At 43.3% G+C, this 17,116-nt stretch overlaps 1 protein-coding gene across 9 annotated transcripts in view; it reads right to left on the bottom strand.

Moving 5' to 3' along the window:
- The window catches only part of FAM114A1 (family with sequence similarity 114 member A1), a 43,027-nt gene that overhangs the window by 2,026 nt on the left and 23,885 nt on the right, over window positions 1–17,116 (bottom strand). For all 9 annotated transcript variants that reach the window (XM_056556771.1, XM_056556781.1, XM_056556762.1 and 6 more), the window contains exons 6-13: window positions 9,887–10,021; window positions 8,861–9,013; window positions 8,627–8,750; window positions 5,750–5,835; window positions 4,546–4,716; window positions 3,354–3,493; window positions 1,065–1,137; window positions 872–925 (exon numbers count right to left, since the gene is read on the bottom strand). In XM_056556771.1, coding sequence (XP_056412746.1) covers window positions 872–925; window positions 1,065–1,137; window positions 3,354–3,493; window positions 4,546–4,716; window positions 5,750–5,835; window positions 8,627–8,750; window positions 8,861–9,013; window positions 9,887–10,021 — 936 coding nt within the window. The remainder of the gene's footprint in view (window positions 1–871; window positions 926–1,064; window positions 1,138–3,353; window positions 3,494–4,545; window positions 4,717–5,749; window positions 5,836–8,626; window positions 8,751–8,860; window positions 9,014–9,886; window positions 10,022–17,116) is intronic.

Below are 17,116 nucleotides of genomic sequence, written 5' to 3'. Positions count from 1 at the left end.
AAATATGCAGCAGTAATTCTGGGCTAGCCTTCGAATTTAGGGAGGGCAAATACCCTAAGGGAAATCTGTAAGGCCCCATACACAATGAATTGTTCTACTGCATATCCACATACAAAATCAAGAACATACCCATGCACTAGGTTTGTCACACTGCAAGTAAACGGATTTTGACAAAGTTTTGGTCCAATTTAATGAGGTTGATCCATGTCTTGGCTGCCCGGACGTGTCACTTTTTTCCACATGAAGGTTTTCCAAAATATGTGGAAAATTCAGCCTTTTGTGGATGGCAATGCAAAATTACACTGAAAACAACAGGATGAAGTTTTGGCAAAATTTATGTGAATTTTGGCAAAACTAGTACAAGCCTGTGTGAATTGGGGTATTTTGGAGATGGACCATAAGAAATGAAAGATTGTACTGCATGGAGATGAACACTTTCAGTGCTGTGAATGTTTATTATCAGACAAGACATAGAATGTTGTGGTCCCATGCCTGACATTTTAAAATTACTCCTAATGCAGAAACCACCATATTAATGGACTATGGAGAAGAAATAAGTATTATACCAGTGTATATACAGTATAGGTCAATGTAACAGCTTACAGTATATGTTAAAGAGGCTTTCCCTGTAGTAACATTTACCACTAATCCACAGTAGAGGTACAAAATGTTACAATCTCCCCCTTTTCTATTCACTGAGCTCCTCCCTACTGGCGATCAATAGGGTTCTATTAGTTGATCTCCATGCTATCTAACAGCAGGAACCCATCTTCTAGATAGCTGATACTTGTTATAGATAGGAAAAACCTTTTTACTAAGTTACATTTTTTCTATAGAATTGCAGTTAGTGGAATAAAGGTAGACTATATACCTCTAGTAGTATACTGTTGACCATTGGGTTTAATACTTCTGCCTTCAGCTTGCTCTGTTAAGCAAATACAATTGATTAGTTTTCAGTATGTATCATCCATAGTACAGATGTAATAATAAAAGTAGAGAAAATCATCATGTGTAAAAGGTACATGGACTAATATGTATATTGAAATACTACACAATATACTTACCCCAGCGGAGGTTAGAGAACCAGAAAAGCTTTTTGACAGGGAACATACTTCCTTACACATAGCACTGGTTAGCCTAAAATGTTAAAACCGAAGATGTGTGTTATAATTATTTCCCAAACAAAAAGAAAAACAAATGAAAAAAATAAATAAATAAAAATCAATACAGTTGTACAATTGTGCCCTCCAATATAACAGCTTTGTGGTCAGAATTCCCCCGGCTTGACATTTTACCTGTCAGATCCTGGGTTCTCCTCCTACAGAAAATATATTTTACAAATTAGCTGTTTCTCTTAACTTGAAAAACATGCACTTTCACCTATCAAATGTTTATTTCTAGTTTCACATGTTTTTTTTCCCCGAAGGAAAGTTGTAAAAAAATTTAATAAAAATATCATGCATTTTTTTAAATTAAAATTCTTGCTTTTATACTTCACGGTGTAAAAAACAGTTTCTCCTCTGCAGCCTACACATTTGCACATACAGTGCAGGCTGCTGTGTGCCCTCAGTGAAATCCATCAGCAGAGCTGCCCGATAGGCTTAGTCTCCAGCCCCTTTTATGCCTCTCCTAAATTATCTTTAATTATGATTAAGGATTGGATGAAAGGTTAATATTCATCTGGCAGATTTAACTTGAGAACAGGACACAGCAGCCTGTACTGTATGTGAAAATGTGCACGCTGCAGAGGAAAAACTAAGCAACATTTTATTAAAGACCTGAACGGTAAATGTTTTTTTTGTACCCTAATAAGTACAAAGCAATAATAATAATAATAATAAAAACATTCAAAAGGTATCCATAGCCTTTTGAAATGGGCCACACTTAGAAGAAACACTGGAGATCTTCTGCATGAAGCTTCTATTCAGAAAATCCACAGCCTTTACAATTTACAATAGCAGCGACGCTTATAAGGTTTAAAAAATCTTAGCCCCATGCAGTATGGAATCTACAACATTGTGTAAATTGACTGGTGGTATAGATTTCAACCCCAGGGCACACCAATTTTTGAGTTGGAAATGTTGCAGATCTACTGCAGATTTTTAACATTGATATCAATTGGAAAATCAAAATTCAAAGCAAAACCTGCAAGTGTGGATTTTTAAATAAAATAGAGGGGGAATTACTAATTTTTGTATGCCACGCGTTAGTAAAGCTCCTGCTCCTGAAATATGAACCAGCTGGGAGCTTTCAGTGTCGCAAGTTGGCCTGAAAGTAGCATGTAAGGTGGCATGCTCCCTCAATGTATGCCCGAACCCCACTTCCAGCCTCCTCCATCCCACCTGCACGCCCCTTGCTCAAAAATCAGCAGTTATGTGCAAAAATGAGCAACAATTGGTCATTTGTGTAGCTGGCACGGCAAATATACTTAAATTGTCTAATTCTGTCTAGGTAGTCCAAGAATGCCCTCAATTTATCAAAGTGGCTCAGGCAGTGGCTCAAAATATTTGCATTGTTAATATCACATGTGGCTGTACTCTATAGCTGGCTAGAGACATAAGAAACATATCTGTAGATCCAGCTAAATTTGATGACATTTTTAGGGGTGTGTGGAGGGGTTATATAAGGAGTGGTGATAGCCCACATCAGTAGGGTAAATATAAAACCAAAGTACGGTACTCTGCAAAACCTGGCAGCCCTCCTGGGGCTTGTTTACTGTCACAGAAAGCATGTGTGGCAGGCTGGTGTAGGTGCATATAGTGCTGGAGGTCAAGTGCCATTTGCATCAATAACAGCCTATACCACGCATGTGACAATGAACAAGGCCCAGGAGGGCGGAAACATTTTACAAAGACTACTACTCTTACTATGCATATCTAAAATGTTTTCGGCACATTACATAAACGTCCTTAGTTTGGAATCATTAGCAGAGTGCTCAGGTTTTCTATTTATCCTAATATCTTTGTTGGTCATACAAATAAGCAGATGCTACTAAAATAAGTTGGATCTGATAATGATCTGGAGATAAATGGTCCTCTTTAGGACATGTCTCACCAACCACAAACTACTGCAATGTGTTTTCAGTTACTGTATAATCTGCTGTAGACTTACAAAGAAATCACTAACTGAAAGGATGCTAGAACCTACGGAGCAGATATGGGTATCCTCCACTTTTGTCCCTTTTGATCAACAAAGTATATAGTGGTCCAATACACCTAAGTGTCAACTGCAACCCTTCCATGAACTTGCTATATCATGGCTGCTTAATGTAATGGTTGCATTCATTTATTTCCTATGATCTGACTAAATTATGTTCTATCACATAAAGTATATTGGTAGATTTGTATACTCACTTGGCTAGGACAGTAGCTTGGTCTTTGACTGGTTTTTCCACATCTTGTCCATGAAGTATCAGCTCTGCCACCTTATGTAGTTGCTCAATGCATCGGGCTGTAATTTCTGCCAGACTTTCAACAGATTTCATGTATATATCCTGAAAGAAATGAGTAACAAATCAGTATCATTTCTATGTTGTTTGATAAATATATTCATGTGTAATAAGTGTTTTAGCATCAGCTACACCTGGACCCCCAACAGTTCCACGGAGACAAATTTAGATCATTGGGTTCCATAGTGATACAAGGATCCCAGAAAATACAACTGACGCACAACATGACTATTATAGGACAGAAAACGTAATTTATCCGTTGGTTGCCCAGTAAATCTGAGTCAAAACAACATGTGTGAACTTGTGAGTTTACCTGAACACTTAAAGCGATACTGCCATTTAAATAAAAAACTTTTGACATGATTGGTCGGACCCCCTCAATCTCTAGATATAGCCAGGAGAAGCATAAAGTATCACACTTCCCTCCCTGGCCCGCTGCTTAGTCTGTCTCATTGCAGGTAACAGGCTTCATAGGCTTATGTCATGCAGATGTCAAATGTTTTGATCAGTCAGGGTCTCAGTGCTGAGACGCCCACAATCTCTATAAAAAGCTGGATGAAGCAGCAAGCTGCACGCTTCACTCCCCTCAACTTGGCACTTAATCCATCCCAATTATCACAATTTTATTCACTTGCTTTTGGAGGATTGACCACATGTTCTCAATGTGATTAAGATGTGGGGTGATACCTGGCCATGGACCTAAAATTTCAATGTTTTGTTCACCAATCCACTTAGATATTACCTTTGCCTTATGACATGGTGCTTCATCATGCTGGAGACCAACTCCCTTGGATGAAAAGCCACCCAACACATGTTTCTTAAGATGCTTTACTGTTGGTATCACACAGCACTCACAGTTGTGCCTACCTATTTATCTCTGGACAACCATTCTTCCAAATATCCCAAAACAGTCCGAAAGGGGCATAATTAGCACACAAAAAAATATTTCCTCTAAAAACTAAACTGATTTTAGCTTTCTATATATGTTTTTCATAATTATTATGATGAATATAATAATTATTATAATATATTCATATTATTTAATTAAGGAAATAAGGAAAATTAGAAAAATTTATTGAGGTATATGATAAACTTACTTCAGAGCTGAGCTTTTTATTAGTCTCAGCTTTGCCTTCTTCTTCACTGGCCTCCACTGGATTGTCTTTTGTGACTTCTGTCACCTCCTGAACATTTATGGTTAGTTTTTCTTGCTGTTCTTCTGAGTATAGGTTCTCAGCTGACAACCAGTCATGAGCCTTCTTCATAGCCTAAATGTGTTGTAGAGGAAAGACCACAATTATGTGGCTTCTGAAGATGTGAAATGTGGGAAAGACAATACAGTCCCAGTCCGTAGCAGTCCAGGTTTAAACAAAGGTGACATTGGCTTACTGTCAACGGCAGGACACAGTGGGTGCTGTTACACCAAACTTACTTTTGCTAAGCACCTAGAAATGGTCTACGGAGAGACAGAGTTGTGTAATGCCAGAGCCACTTGTATCTGAATCAGGGCTCAAGTTCTACAGGAATGTGTGGGAACTCAGTTCCTGCACTTTTTCCATAGCAGGAACACCATTCCCATTAGCAAGAGACCTGCAGGACCATCCCTTGAGTGGAAATCTTGGGTGAGTTCCCACACTTTTTTTTTCCAGGACTTGACCCCTGGTCTGGATGGTAGACAAGGGAACTGTGGGAGCTGTTCATGCTTGTCAGTGGATCAAACTATACTCTCTATGGGCGGTCTGTCTGGGCCACCTCAAACCTGTTCTCTGTGTGCCCTTTCTTAACCACTGCTCCCAACACGTCCTATCAGCTTGGTCAGAACAGCCTATATGACGGGAAATTTGTTGAAACAACCATCCTGCTTCTCTCAGTCCAATGATGCATTCATTGTCTGTCAACGGTGTCAAAATGTCTTTAAGTGCGTTGGCGAGGCATGTCTAGCTGTGAACATTCTCCCCAAGAGGTACAGTACCACACACAGTACACACCTGTAACACATACAGTAACTGTGTGCAGAGTTTGGCAACAACCGGAACTTCTATCTGTGTGCATTATTTTTATTTTGTCAATGGGAATAGATTGGTATATTACTGATACAATATTATAAGCTATATATATCATGTCCTGGCTTGATTGGTCATAGGGCATAACGTGGTCAAGCCTACAACATTTGTGAGCGTGTGACGCCTCTCAGCCAATCAGGTCAAAGTCTGATGTCAGGATCTCTTGTTATACAGAGGTGAGTGGCTGCTAAAGTAGTTTCTGACAAATAAAGTTCTATCTCCTGTACCAACCACTTACCTTACTGAGCTTGTCAGGGGTAGCGGCAACATGCAGCTCAAATAGTAGTTCAGTAAGCATATGTGTGAACTCTTCAGTCTCTTCTCCTGTAGAGATCAATAGAGGGAATTTACTATTGTCATGAAAAGCCAAAATATTTATCAGATACAAATTGCAATCTAACACTTTCATTTAAATGGGCACTGTCATTAGGAAAATTTTTTGCTGTGTCATGCTATGTGTTAATTTATGCTCTGTACCTTTAAAGGGGTACTCCGCCCTAGACATCTTATCCCATATCCAAAGGATAGGGGATAAGATGTCTGATCGCGGGGGTCCCGCTGCTGGGGACCCCCGGGATCTCGGCTGCAGCACCCCTCTGTCATTACTGCACAGAGCAAACTTGCCCTGTGCGTAATGACGGGCGATACAGGGGCCGTAGCATTGTGATGTCACGGCTCCTCCCCTCGTGATGTCACGGCCCACCCCCTTATTGCAAGTTTATGGTAGGGGGAGTTATGGCCGCCACGCCCCCTCCCATAGACTTTTATTGAGGGGGTGGACCATGATGTCACGAGGGGCGGAGCCGTGATGTCACGATGCTACGGCCCCTTTATCGCCCGTCATTACGCACAGAGCGAGTTTGCTCTGTGCAGTAATGACAGAGGGGTGCTGCAGCCGAGATCCCGGGGGGACCCCAGCAATCAGACATCTTATCCCCTATACTTTGGAAAGGGGATAAGATGTCTAGGGGCGGAGTACCCCCTTTAAGGAATTGTGGCAGAGGGACCAGGTGGCCCTGAAACCCAATAGGAGACCCCAAAACCTAGCCATTAATTTAGTGTAGTGTAGTGTAAAATCTCAAGAAAAGACCCCTCTGCCCAGGTGAATTGTTGAAACCCAGTAGAAGCAAACTTGACCGATGGAAGAACAATGACAGGAGGTGCTATGGTAGAACTACCAGGCCCCGGTAAATTCTCTCCTTTTCCGCAGGAGACCTAGTCCCCCGCATCTCTCAGTACTCCTTCCCTGACAGGGACAGGAAAAAACAGTGGTGTGGACAGGAAGGGGTGGGGAATTGAACCTCTCATTGTTTTTCCCTGTCCCAATTTAATTTAAATTAATCTCAGGGGTGCTGTTGTGGAGACAGAAGGGGAAGAAAAGGACTTTCAGGGGTGCATTATGTACAAACTGAAGCAAACTTCAAACAATAATGTGAAGAAAGATAGGATCATAAGCACTCATCCTTGATAAAGCATAACTTTTATTGGATCATTAAAGGGGTACTCTGCTGGGCCAGTGTTTTTTGTGCCCCAAGTGTGTTTCTGTATTGTAGCTTACCTTATCCTTCCGTTGTGACCTTGGCTGTACACACTGCTGTGTAGCTTCCCCATTGTGTTATGCACGTTTGTGCTTTCTTCTGTGACTTCCTGTCTCTTTTCCTTTTGGAACTACATTTCCCAGTAGTCTTTGTGGTCGTGGTGTCTTTGTAAAATCTGCCCCTTTGCTTGTTGTTTTCTGCCCTTTGTTTCTCTTACTCCGCCCACTATACACCCTTCTACATTTGTGTAACCTTGCCTCCTTTGCTTATTTCAATATCCTTAGCGACGCCTCCCTTTTTTCCCTCTGGTTCTGCCATTCAACAGGTTAATTGCAGTCCAACATGCTAGCACTGAAGTCTGTGAGGCGTGGGCCAATTAGGGATTGTTAAGGCTGTGTCATCCTCCTGCTATTGTGTGCGCACCTACCGGCAGTAATGTACTGTCATGAAGCCGAGGAATATGGTGTGCGCATGCGCAAACTAAACCAATCGCATCTGCAGGATCGCGGCGAGAACACTCAGGCCAACCTAACTACACAGGAAGAAAAGACACTGAGCTGCAGACGCGCGCCTGCGTCACAGCAACTACCTTATTGGTTGAGAAGGTAGTGATGGGCAAAAGAAAGGAGGAGATAAGTGTATTAACAAATGAATATTCAGGAAGGGGCAGAGCAGAATTAATCACACGGTGGGACGGCGCAATGCACGTCAAAAACCAGGAAAACCACGTCACGAGCGCAATATGGAGGACAGGCCAAAAAAAAAAAGTGGTCGCCAATAAAGAGGTCTAAACAACTACCCAACATCCGGCCAAAAATAAAGGTGGGATTCTCACTAAACCCTCAGCAATAATAAAACCAAACACAGGCTAACACATAGCTAGGAGAAACAAGGGAACATGGTCAAAAAACAACACAGGCAGCGGAGTACCCCTTTAAAATTGCTCGACGGCTGGTGAAGGTAAAAACGACCTCAGCCAAAGTTGAGGACAGGATAGGCGATAATTACATCAGAAAACTGGTGTAAACTATAGCAGAATCCATGCAGTTCATAGCTGGCATAGATTTCAGCTTGTGCAAAGGGCACTAATTCTCTATGCTTCTCTATGTAAGGTGCATGGAAAGCAAAAGATGTGTTATATAAATTCCTTCAATGGTGTCCAAAACAGCTAAATAGGTAGCACATAAAAAACTTATAGCTGTGGGCAATATTATTCATGGTAGAAGACAGGTAAAAGAAATGTTGGGTTATATTTTATGTTTTGACAGCAATTAAATATTTTTGTTGCATCATTTTAACCTATTTTAGTAAGAAAATCTGCCCTAGGCTATGTCTTATGGTATCTTCTCCATATTTGGTGAGCAAAGAGAAAGTATGCAGACTATGAGGCATTTAAAATGTCATAAATGGTTATGTGAGACATTATAGTGACTGTTTACACCAAATTCTCGGCAACTGAACATAGTGAAAAGACTAATAGGGTTGGATTTGTTCCTCATTTCGCTACCATACATCTGTTTTTTTATTTTTTATTCATAGAAGTTCTTAGGTGATTTAGACCTACACAATTGACATACCTTTAGTGTCGCTTTCTTGTTCGCTGTCAAAATCCTTCAGTAGAAAAATATCCTTGATCGCAATAAGATCTGCTTTTAAGGTTTCCAATGTTTCATCTCCCAGGGATGATAAATAAGCTTGGACCTGCAGGGATTGTTTTATATCATGTATAATAATAATATGTATATAATGACGTTCAGTTGTGAAATCGTATAAGGTCACATATCAGTAGTCCAATCTCCCATGCACATTACCTTGGTCTCACTTTCATTGGAGAGAATTTCCAAAGCTTCCAGATGGGACAGTCCCTGGTACTCATCAAATAACATGCCATAGTGTGCTGTCCTCTCATCTGACACTTGCTCTGCTAGCCTCCGCTTCTCTTTTTCTTTGGCTTCCCTTAACATCTGCACAAGCAAAACAATGACATGTTTGACATCTTCCATATATAAATATTGGTGTCTCCAGTGGGAGACTGGGGAAAGAAGATATCAGTAATGAATGCAAACCTTCTTTACCTGGCACATAGAGTTTAATTGTGCATGTCTGCCCTCCTCTCTATTGAAAAAGGGGGGTCTCTGTCTTTGTGATCACTTGGGTCCCGGGGCATAGCAATAGGGGATGCAGAGGTATCATTCGCACCGTGGCCTTGGTGCCTAAGGGGGCCCCAAAGCACATCTGCCCCATAAGAGACCAGTATTATAATTTGCACATGGGGCCCTGTTGCAGATTCTGCCTCGGGGCCCAGAAGGTACAAGTTATGCCTCTGTTTGGGTCCCAGCAGTCGGCCCCCACCAATCAGACACTCATTACCTATGTGACAAAGCCCCTTTGTAGGAAAAAAAAACCTTTAAAAATACTTTTATCTGCTTTAAACAGCAATGTTGTTGTCCATATCTGTCATATCTGTCAACATTTTTGATCACTCCTGAGACCCGTTGGGATTTCTAGTTATAGGTCAAGGAAGTGTGCAGTAGCGTGTGGATAACTTAGACAACCCCCTCGGAAGTGGCCCAAAGTCGAACTGTGGGACCCCATCATGCTGATCTTTACAGTCAGTCACTTTTAGCTGTAGCTAATAGGGATATCCTTGATGTAGGACATCATCATCTATAAGCTCACTCCATTAGATAAAGAACATGATAAGAGGTTGTCTAAAGCAGACACCTCCTTTAAAACAAGAAGATACATCACTCTGGTCTCACTACACAGTCCTTTTTACAGCCTTTAGGGTTGAAAAGCAATCCCACATATGTTTTCTACAGCTCTTGTGCTATTACCTGAGATAAAGATGCTGTCTTCTCCATAAGAGTCTTAGTTTTCTTAAATCCTGGGTCACTTTCGGCCAGGACATTCATTGTCTTTTTTCCAATAAATTCCAAGGCATCAAGGCCACCACTCAATACAGATTTACCCTAGAGAATGCGTAGAACAGTTAAGTTATATATATATATATATATATATATATATATATATATATATATATATATATGTAGGCATTAGTTTAACAAAATAATAGATGTACACATGGAAGATTAAAGGAGTACTTAGGGATCAAAGAAAATGCCTGAGATTTACTGTGACTTAATGCCTGCAGAACTATACACAGAACTAGCTATACAGCTGAACAGGTCATCAACAGAGCACATTATCCATTCTACATGGAAATCTTCCTTGTCTAACAATGCCTGACTTATTAAAGGTGATTGCAGTTAACTAATGTAGACATCAAATATAAAGAGATTGAGTGGCTACACACTAAAATAGATAACATTTGTGTCTATACAAAGACAGACATAGTTTTAATTTATAGTTTTCATTTATTAATTCTAACATATAAAATATAAAAGATTAGGATTTAGCTGTTTTCTGTATTATCACATGTTTTTTTAATGAATGATAAAAATCATATAAAAACATATAATCAAAAGCTGGAATCCGAGCAGGGCCCATATATATATATGCGCGCAATAGAACGATAAAATTGGTCACAACATATAAGGTAGTAGAAATAATTGAACAGTGTGAAATGCCACCTTGCTGGACAAAGTCAGTTAGTCTCAATTAGAATTGCATAAGAATTAATGTAGGCAGTGTGACTAATAAGGTTGTATAATGAATATCTCCATAGTAACAGACTTGGATTGTACCTAGGTCATAGATCCAAAGAATAAGTCTTAGTAACAGAAATATTGCTGAGATATAAAATTGGTGCCCATGCTGTGGGTTCCCACAGCACTACACGAGTAGCTCCTGGCCTAGGGAATGTAATACCTGTGGTTCCAGAAGGTCAGCGGGGGTCGTTGGTGAGAATCAACGATATTGGGGATCGTTGCTAGTAGAAACGAGTGAATTTTTAAAAAATTTGATTCAGCGGATTCGTCAAATTTTCCTAAAGAAATTGGGTTCGGCGGCAGCATGAGGAGAGCATATAGTGGCTGAATGACACAGCGTGGAGGTGGGAGAAGCATGAGGAGACCATATAGAGGCTGAATGACACAGCCTGGAGTTGGCGGCAGCATGAGGAGAACATATAGTGGCTGAATGACACAGCATGGAGGTGGCGGCAGCATGAGGAGACCATATAGGGGCTGAATGGCACAGCCTGGAGTTGGCGGCAGCATGAGGAGACCATAAAGTGGCTGAATGACACAGCGTGGAGGTGGCAGAAGCATGAGGAGAGCATATAGAGGCTGAATGGCACAGCTTGGAGTTGGCGGCAGATGAGTAGACCATATAGTGGCTGAATGACACAGCCTGGAGTTGGCGGCAGCATGAGGAGACCATATAGTGGCTGAATGAGACAGCCTGGACGTGGCGGCAGCAGCATCAGGTGTCCTAAAAGTGACCCGTTGACAGAATGGTGCGGTGGGTGGCAATACCAGTACCCAGTGACAAAAGGTGGGTGAAAAAAGGTCTAAGGCGGAGGAATGTTTGTAACTGGGGAGTAGCGTCTTAAATCTGTATGGCACTATCCATATAAGTGTTGGTGTGGCACCATGGTCAATCTACTCAGGCATTGGTGGGTGGAAATCCTGGCTGATCCATACCTGATTCATCTTCACAAAGGTCAGTCTCTCCACATTTTTCATGGACAGACGAGTTCTCCTTGGGGGGACTATGGCCCCCGCCGCACTAAACACCCGCTCTGATGGCACACTACTGGCCGGAAAGGACAGCTTTTCCAGGGCAAACTCTGCTAGTTACGGCCACAAATCCAGTTTGGCTGCCCAGAAGTCCAGCAGGTCTTGAAAGGTATGTTGGCATGGGCATGTCAAGGTATGCCACGACCTGCTGATTCAGGCGCTACTCCAGGTCTACCTGCTGCTGATGAGTTTCTTCACTATGTGGGTGAAGAAAGGTACTCATAAGCGACTGTAGACTCAGGCTTCAGCTGATGGAGCTGGTACTGCTCCTGGCACCCCATCCCTTCCCAGCAGCCATGGCAGTGGAAGGTGAGCGCAGAGGGCCCCCCGAGTCGGACAGATGGACGATGGCGCCAATTAGGCAACGGCCAACTGACTACGTAGGATGTTTCTGTAGTAGGTCAGTTTGTCCTCCCTCTCAGTGGGTGTAAAAAAGGCCCCCATTTCGTGGCGGTAGTGAGGATCCAATAAGGTGGAGAGCCAGAAGTCACCCCACTGCAGAATGGTGACAATTCGGCGGTCACTATAAAGCAAGTGAACATGCATCGTGCCATTTATGCAAGGGACTCAGAGGGACTCCCAGCCTCCATCTCCACTGCATACTGCCATGGTGTGTCTTGGTCCTCTGTCTCGCCTTCCTCATAACCCTCTAGCTCCTCTGGCTGCTCCTGCTCCTCCTCTCCTGTCAGATGACAAGAAAAAACGCCCATTTGGTGAAGTCTAAACTGTGCTCCACTGTGCCCCTCCCCCTCCTCCTCCTCCAGTTCAGCCCCCACAGGGCTCATGTGGCCGTGAGATGTAGGCGCCACGTCTCCATTGCCCTGACCAGCCACCGTTTCCAACACATGTTGTAGGAAATGAAGCACTGGAATGACGTCGTTCATCCCGTAATCCTGGCGACTGACTAATAATGTGGCTTCCTCAAAGGGCCTGAGCAAACAGCAGGTGTCACGTATGAGCGGCCACTGGTTGACATTAAAGTTACACAGGGGAATCCTATCTGCTTTGATTATCAAGAAATCAGTGATGGCTTTTCTCTGTTCGTATAGTCGGTCCAACATATGGAGGGTGGAATTCCAACATGTGGCAACATCGCAAATCAGACTATGTTGGGGGATAACATTGTGATGCTGCAGCTCAAGGAGGATGTGCTTTGCGGTTTACGAGTGGCTGAAGTGCATGCAAAGTTTCCTTCCCATTGTTAGGATCCCTTCCAAATGGGGGGGAACACTTCAGGAACCAATTGACAACCAGATTGAACACGTGTGCCATGCAGGGCGCATGGCTCAGCCTTCCTTTTCGCAGACGAGATGTTCTTCCCGTTGTCAGTCACCATGACTCCCATTTCCAGTTTTCATGGAGTAAGCCATGCTCTGATTTCTTTACGAATGACTCTTAGCAGTTCCTCCCATGTGACTCCCTTCGCCAAGGCAAACCATGTGAAGAACAGTGTGGCACCGCCGTGCCCTGCACACATGGTATGCTGAAGGGACACTGAGACTTGTCTGTCCAGTAAAGTCTGAGGACACGGTGGAGGATGAGGAAGCGGAGTCACACACTGTAACAGGACCAACAGCCTGAGAGCGTGGAGGAGGAAGCGGCGTGACCTATCCAAGTTGGTGTTGTGGCTGTGCAGGAACCACATTCACCCAGTGGGCCGTAAAGGACATGTATTGTCCCTGACCATAGTTACAGCTCCAGACGTCGGCACAGCCATGCACTTTGGTACACACCGACAAGCTCAAGGACTGGCTCACCTTTTCCACAAAATTGTGCAGGGCTGGTACTGCCTTCTTTGGAAAGAAATGACAGCTTGGCACTCTCCACCCTGGCTCTGCACAAGCCAGTTCTCTGAAAGTTGCAGAGTCCACCACTTGTAAAGGGAGGTACTGCAGCACCAGCAACTTGGACACCAGCACATTCAGCTCCTGCGCCATTGGATGAGTGGGCGCATACTGTTGTCTCTTGGACATGGCTTCGCCGATGAATTGTTGGTGGAATGACTGACTAAAAGTAGGAGGAGCAGGAGCATCTGGAGCGACAGAATGAGGGTATGACACACAGCTACCTTCGGCTGAGGTGGTGGATTCTTGGCTCGCTGAAAGAGGGAGCGGCATGCCACTGAGTGATGCAGCAGGCTGGACCACTACATCGGAGCCACGGTTCTCCCAGGCCACTTTATGGTGGTGCAGCATATGTTGACGAAGGGCCATGGTGGCAACATTGGGACCCTGGCCACGCTTCACCTTCTGCCAACACATCTTGAATGTGGCCATGTTAACCTCCTCCAGATGCTTGATGAAAAATTGCCACACTGCCGAGTAGCTGATTTTCCCACCAACAGTCTGCACTAATTGACTGCTACTGCCGCCTTCTCCAGGAACCCCTGTTCCACTACCTCCCGGGAAGGTAGGCTGCCGCAAAGCAGGTGGTCTCACCCGGTCACGTTTGGCTCCAGAATTTCCACTTCTGCCACCATGCTACCACCTTGCTGGCTCAGCTGCTGCCTCAAGGGCAACCTGCAACCCTTTTCTCCTGATTATGATGAAACCCCTTCTGCACCAGTCTCCCAATTGCGATCGGCTTCATCATCATCAAGTGTCTGCACATCACTGATGTCCTCCTCAGGTTCCTCAACAGTATCTGCTTCAGGACCCTGAACGCTGGCAACACCACCTCCTACGCCACTCTCCTCATAACTACTTGTCCGCCTAGTGGAGGAAGCGGCGGATGTCTCCTCCTCATTTTGGCTGGGCAGTAGCTGCTGACTGTTGCCTATTAGATCATCCTCACTGAATAGTAGGGGAGGGAACAGCAGAGGAAATGGGAGACTGCTCCCAGGCCATGCCAACTGAGGGTTGTGTCTGAGGAACCCACCGACTGTTGACTGGGGGTGTCAGATGTCACTTGTGATGAAGTGGATGACCATGTTAACTAATCGATGACGGAAGAAGGGTTGCTGGTCGAGACACGACCGCTAGCTGATATCGGGAGATCAGGCCTCTCGCTGCCACTCCTGCTGCCACTTGTCCCTAGTCTGCTGCGACCTCTGCCTCCTACGCCTGATGAATTTAGGCCTCTGACATTCCTCTGAGCACGTCCTGGCACTTCTCTGCCTGACATACTTAGTGCATATATAAAACAGTATTTGTCTAGAACAGCAGCAGGTGTGTACTTTTGGCTGTCCTTTCACAGTATCTAGGCCCTTGACAGATTAACAGGTAGAAAATAGTACCCTACTTAGATGTAGATATGTGGTATGCACTTATAAAGGGAAGAAAAATGTGCTACAGTACACTTAAAAAATGTATTTTTGCACAACACCAGCAGTACACAACAATGCTGTAGCACACAGTCACTGTGTACTAAACCCAAAATTGAACTCTCTCACAGACTATTAGGAATGGACTGCTGAATATGTATTATACAGTGTTCAGACATAGTATAACCAGCAGACCATTTGTTGTGGAACAAAGAGGGACGATAAATGTGCTACAGTATGCTTAAAAAACATATTTTTGCACAACACCAGCAGTACACATCAGTGTGTGTTAAACGCAAAAGTGCACTCTCTCAAAGATTATTTGGAATGGACTGCTGGGTATCATACTGTATACAAACTAGTATAACCAGCAGACCATTTGTTGTGGAACAAAGACACAGAGTAGAGGTTAAAAATGATTCCTCTGCTAAGGTTTCTTGAGCAGAGCCAGCCAGTTGAAATGTATGAGGCAACACCCAGCTCTCTCTGTAATACAATGCTGTAGAATGTGACTGGGAGGTTAATGGCTGCAGTAAAAATTATTTTCAGTGAAAAACGCATTAGAACGCTGACGTGACTAGGAGGTGAAACGCTGCTGGAAAAAGCTTTTCTGTCTAACACATAAAGCACTGACAGTCCTACCTTTCTGCAGTGAATGGATGAAGTGACTAGCCGGAATATGGCTGCCGTTTATATAGGGCTGTGACCTCACAGGGGTGACTGGCTGCTGATAGGCTGCATCCTGTATGTGATTTAGGGTCATCCCCCCTATCGTTGTTCCCGCCTTCCCAGAGTTCCTTACTTGTCCTCACATGTGGATCCGCCATTTTAGATGCCCTGGAGTCTGGACTGCACTAAATGGAGTTTAATGAAACGATTCGCGCGTTAGAATCGCGGTGATATTCACATTCATTGTGAATTGAATTTTTCATTAAATTCACAACTAATTCGGATTTGTCATATTCGATTCACTCATCTCTAGTTGCTAACAATGGATTTCGCTAGATTGTGCTGGTTGTAAGTGCAATGTGGAAGTACTGGCTTTCTCTGCTGCCCGCTGGCACGGATCGGCGTCCGCCTCGAGGTGACAGAAGTGGGGCAGCTGAGATAGTGCTGGCACTAATGATCCAGGCATCCTCCTGCGGCAGTTAGAGCTTGAGGAGCTCAAACACACGGCGGTGGTCCCGGTTTGGGAAGACTGCAGCGCGAGGGATGGACTCAAAGGTAGCTAAATGCAGAAAGGTGGCAATACTGGTCAAAGTAGTAGGGTGGATAATGCCAGATGTGTTTTGGAGAGGTCACCCTTTATCAATGGCTTTTATATGTTATCATTTTTATTTATTAATTCTGTCTGCACCTTGATATCTGAATTTCAGCAATTTTTTTTTAATGTGGACATCAACCATATTGACAGAGCCAATATATTTTCTAATATAATTATTGGAGAATTTTTTTTTTCTGACAAAAAATGTAAAATGATGGTAAAATTTGCAACTTTAAACTTTGTACTAAAATGTGCAATTTGTATATGGCAGAAGTGTGATGTAATGAGCCACAAAAAGTGTCTAAATATTATAAATGTGATGCAAGTGTTTTCTTTGCACAAATAGAAATACATTTAAAAAAAATTTTTTTTAAATTTTTTAAATTTATTTTTTTATTTTTTTTTTTTTACACATTTGCAACAGTTAACATGCCCCATTGATTGATTCAAACTATAAAATTCTGGCTGCATGCACTAAGGGTGTTCAGCTGGGTCCACACCCCAGAATCTTCAGACGAAATTTCCACCAGAGATTACAGGGGTACTAGGACTAGGGTACTAGGACAGGGTTACTAGGACTGTGCAGACTGCATTGCCATCCCTATAGATGGCCATGCACTTCTGAGCAGATCCTCCGAAAGAACGTGTGCACATGAGCATTCTTTGGACGGATCCTCTCAGAAACGCATTGCTGTCTAGGAGATACAAGCGGTGCGATCAGCAACTTTTGAAACATCTGAGCAACATGTCAAAAGTTGTTTTTATGACAGCAACATAATTATAAAAGACAGAGCGACACATCATAAGCTCCCCTAGTGGTAGTGGGATGAGGCAGTTG

This window comes from Hyla sarda, chromosome 1, assembly GCF_029499605.1.
Source record: "Hyla sarda isolate aHylSar1 chromosome 1, aHylSar1.hap1, whole genome shotgun sequence".
Lineage (NCBI taxonomy): Eukaryota > Metazoa > Chordata > Amphibia > Anura > Hylidae > Hyla > Hyla sarda.
The sequence above is the reverse complement of the archived record's forward strand: the minus strand, read 5'-3'. Positions and strand labels throughout refer to the sequence as shown.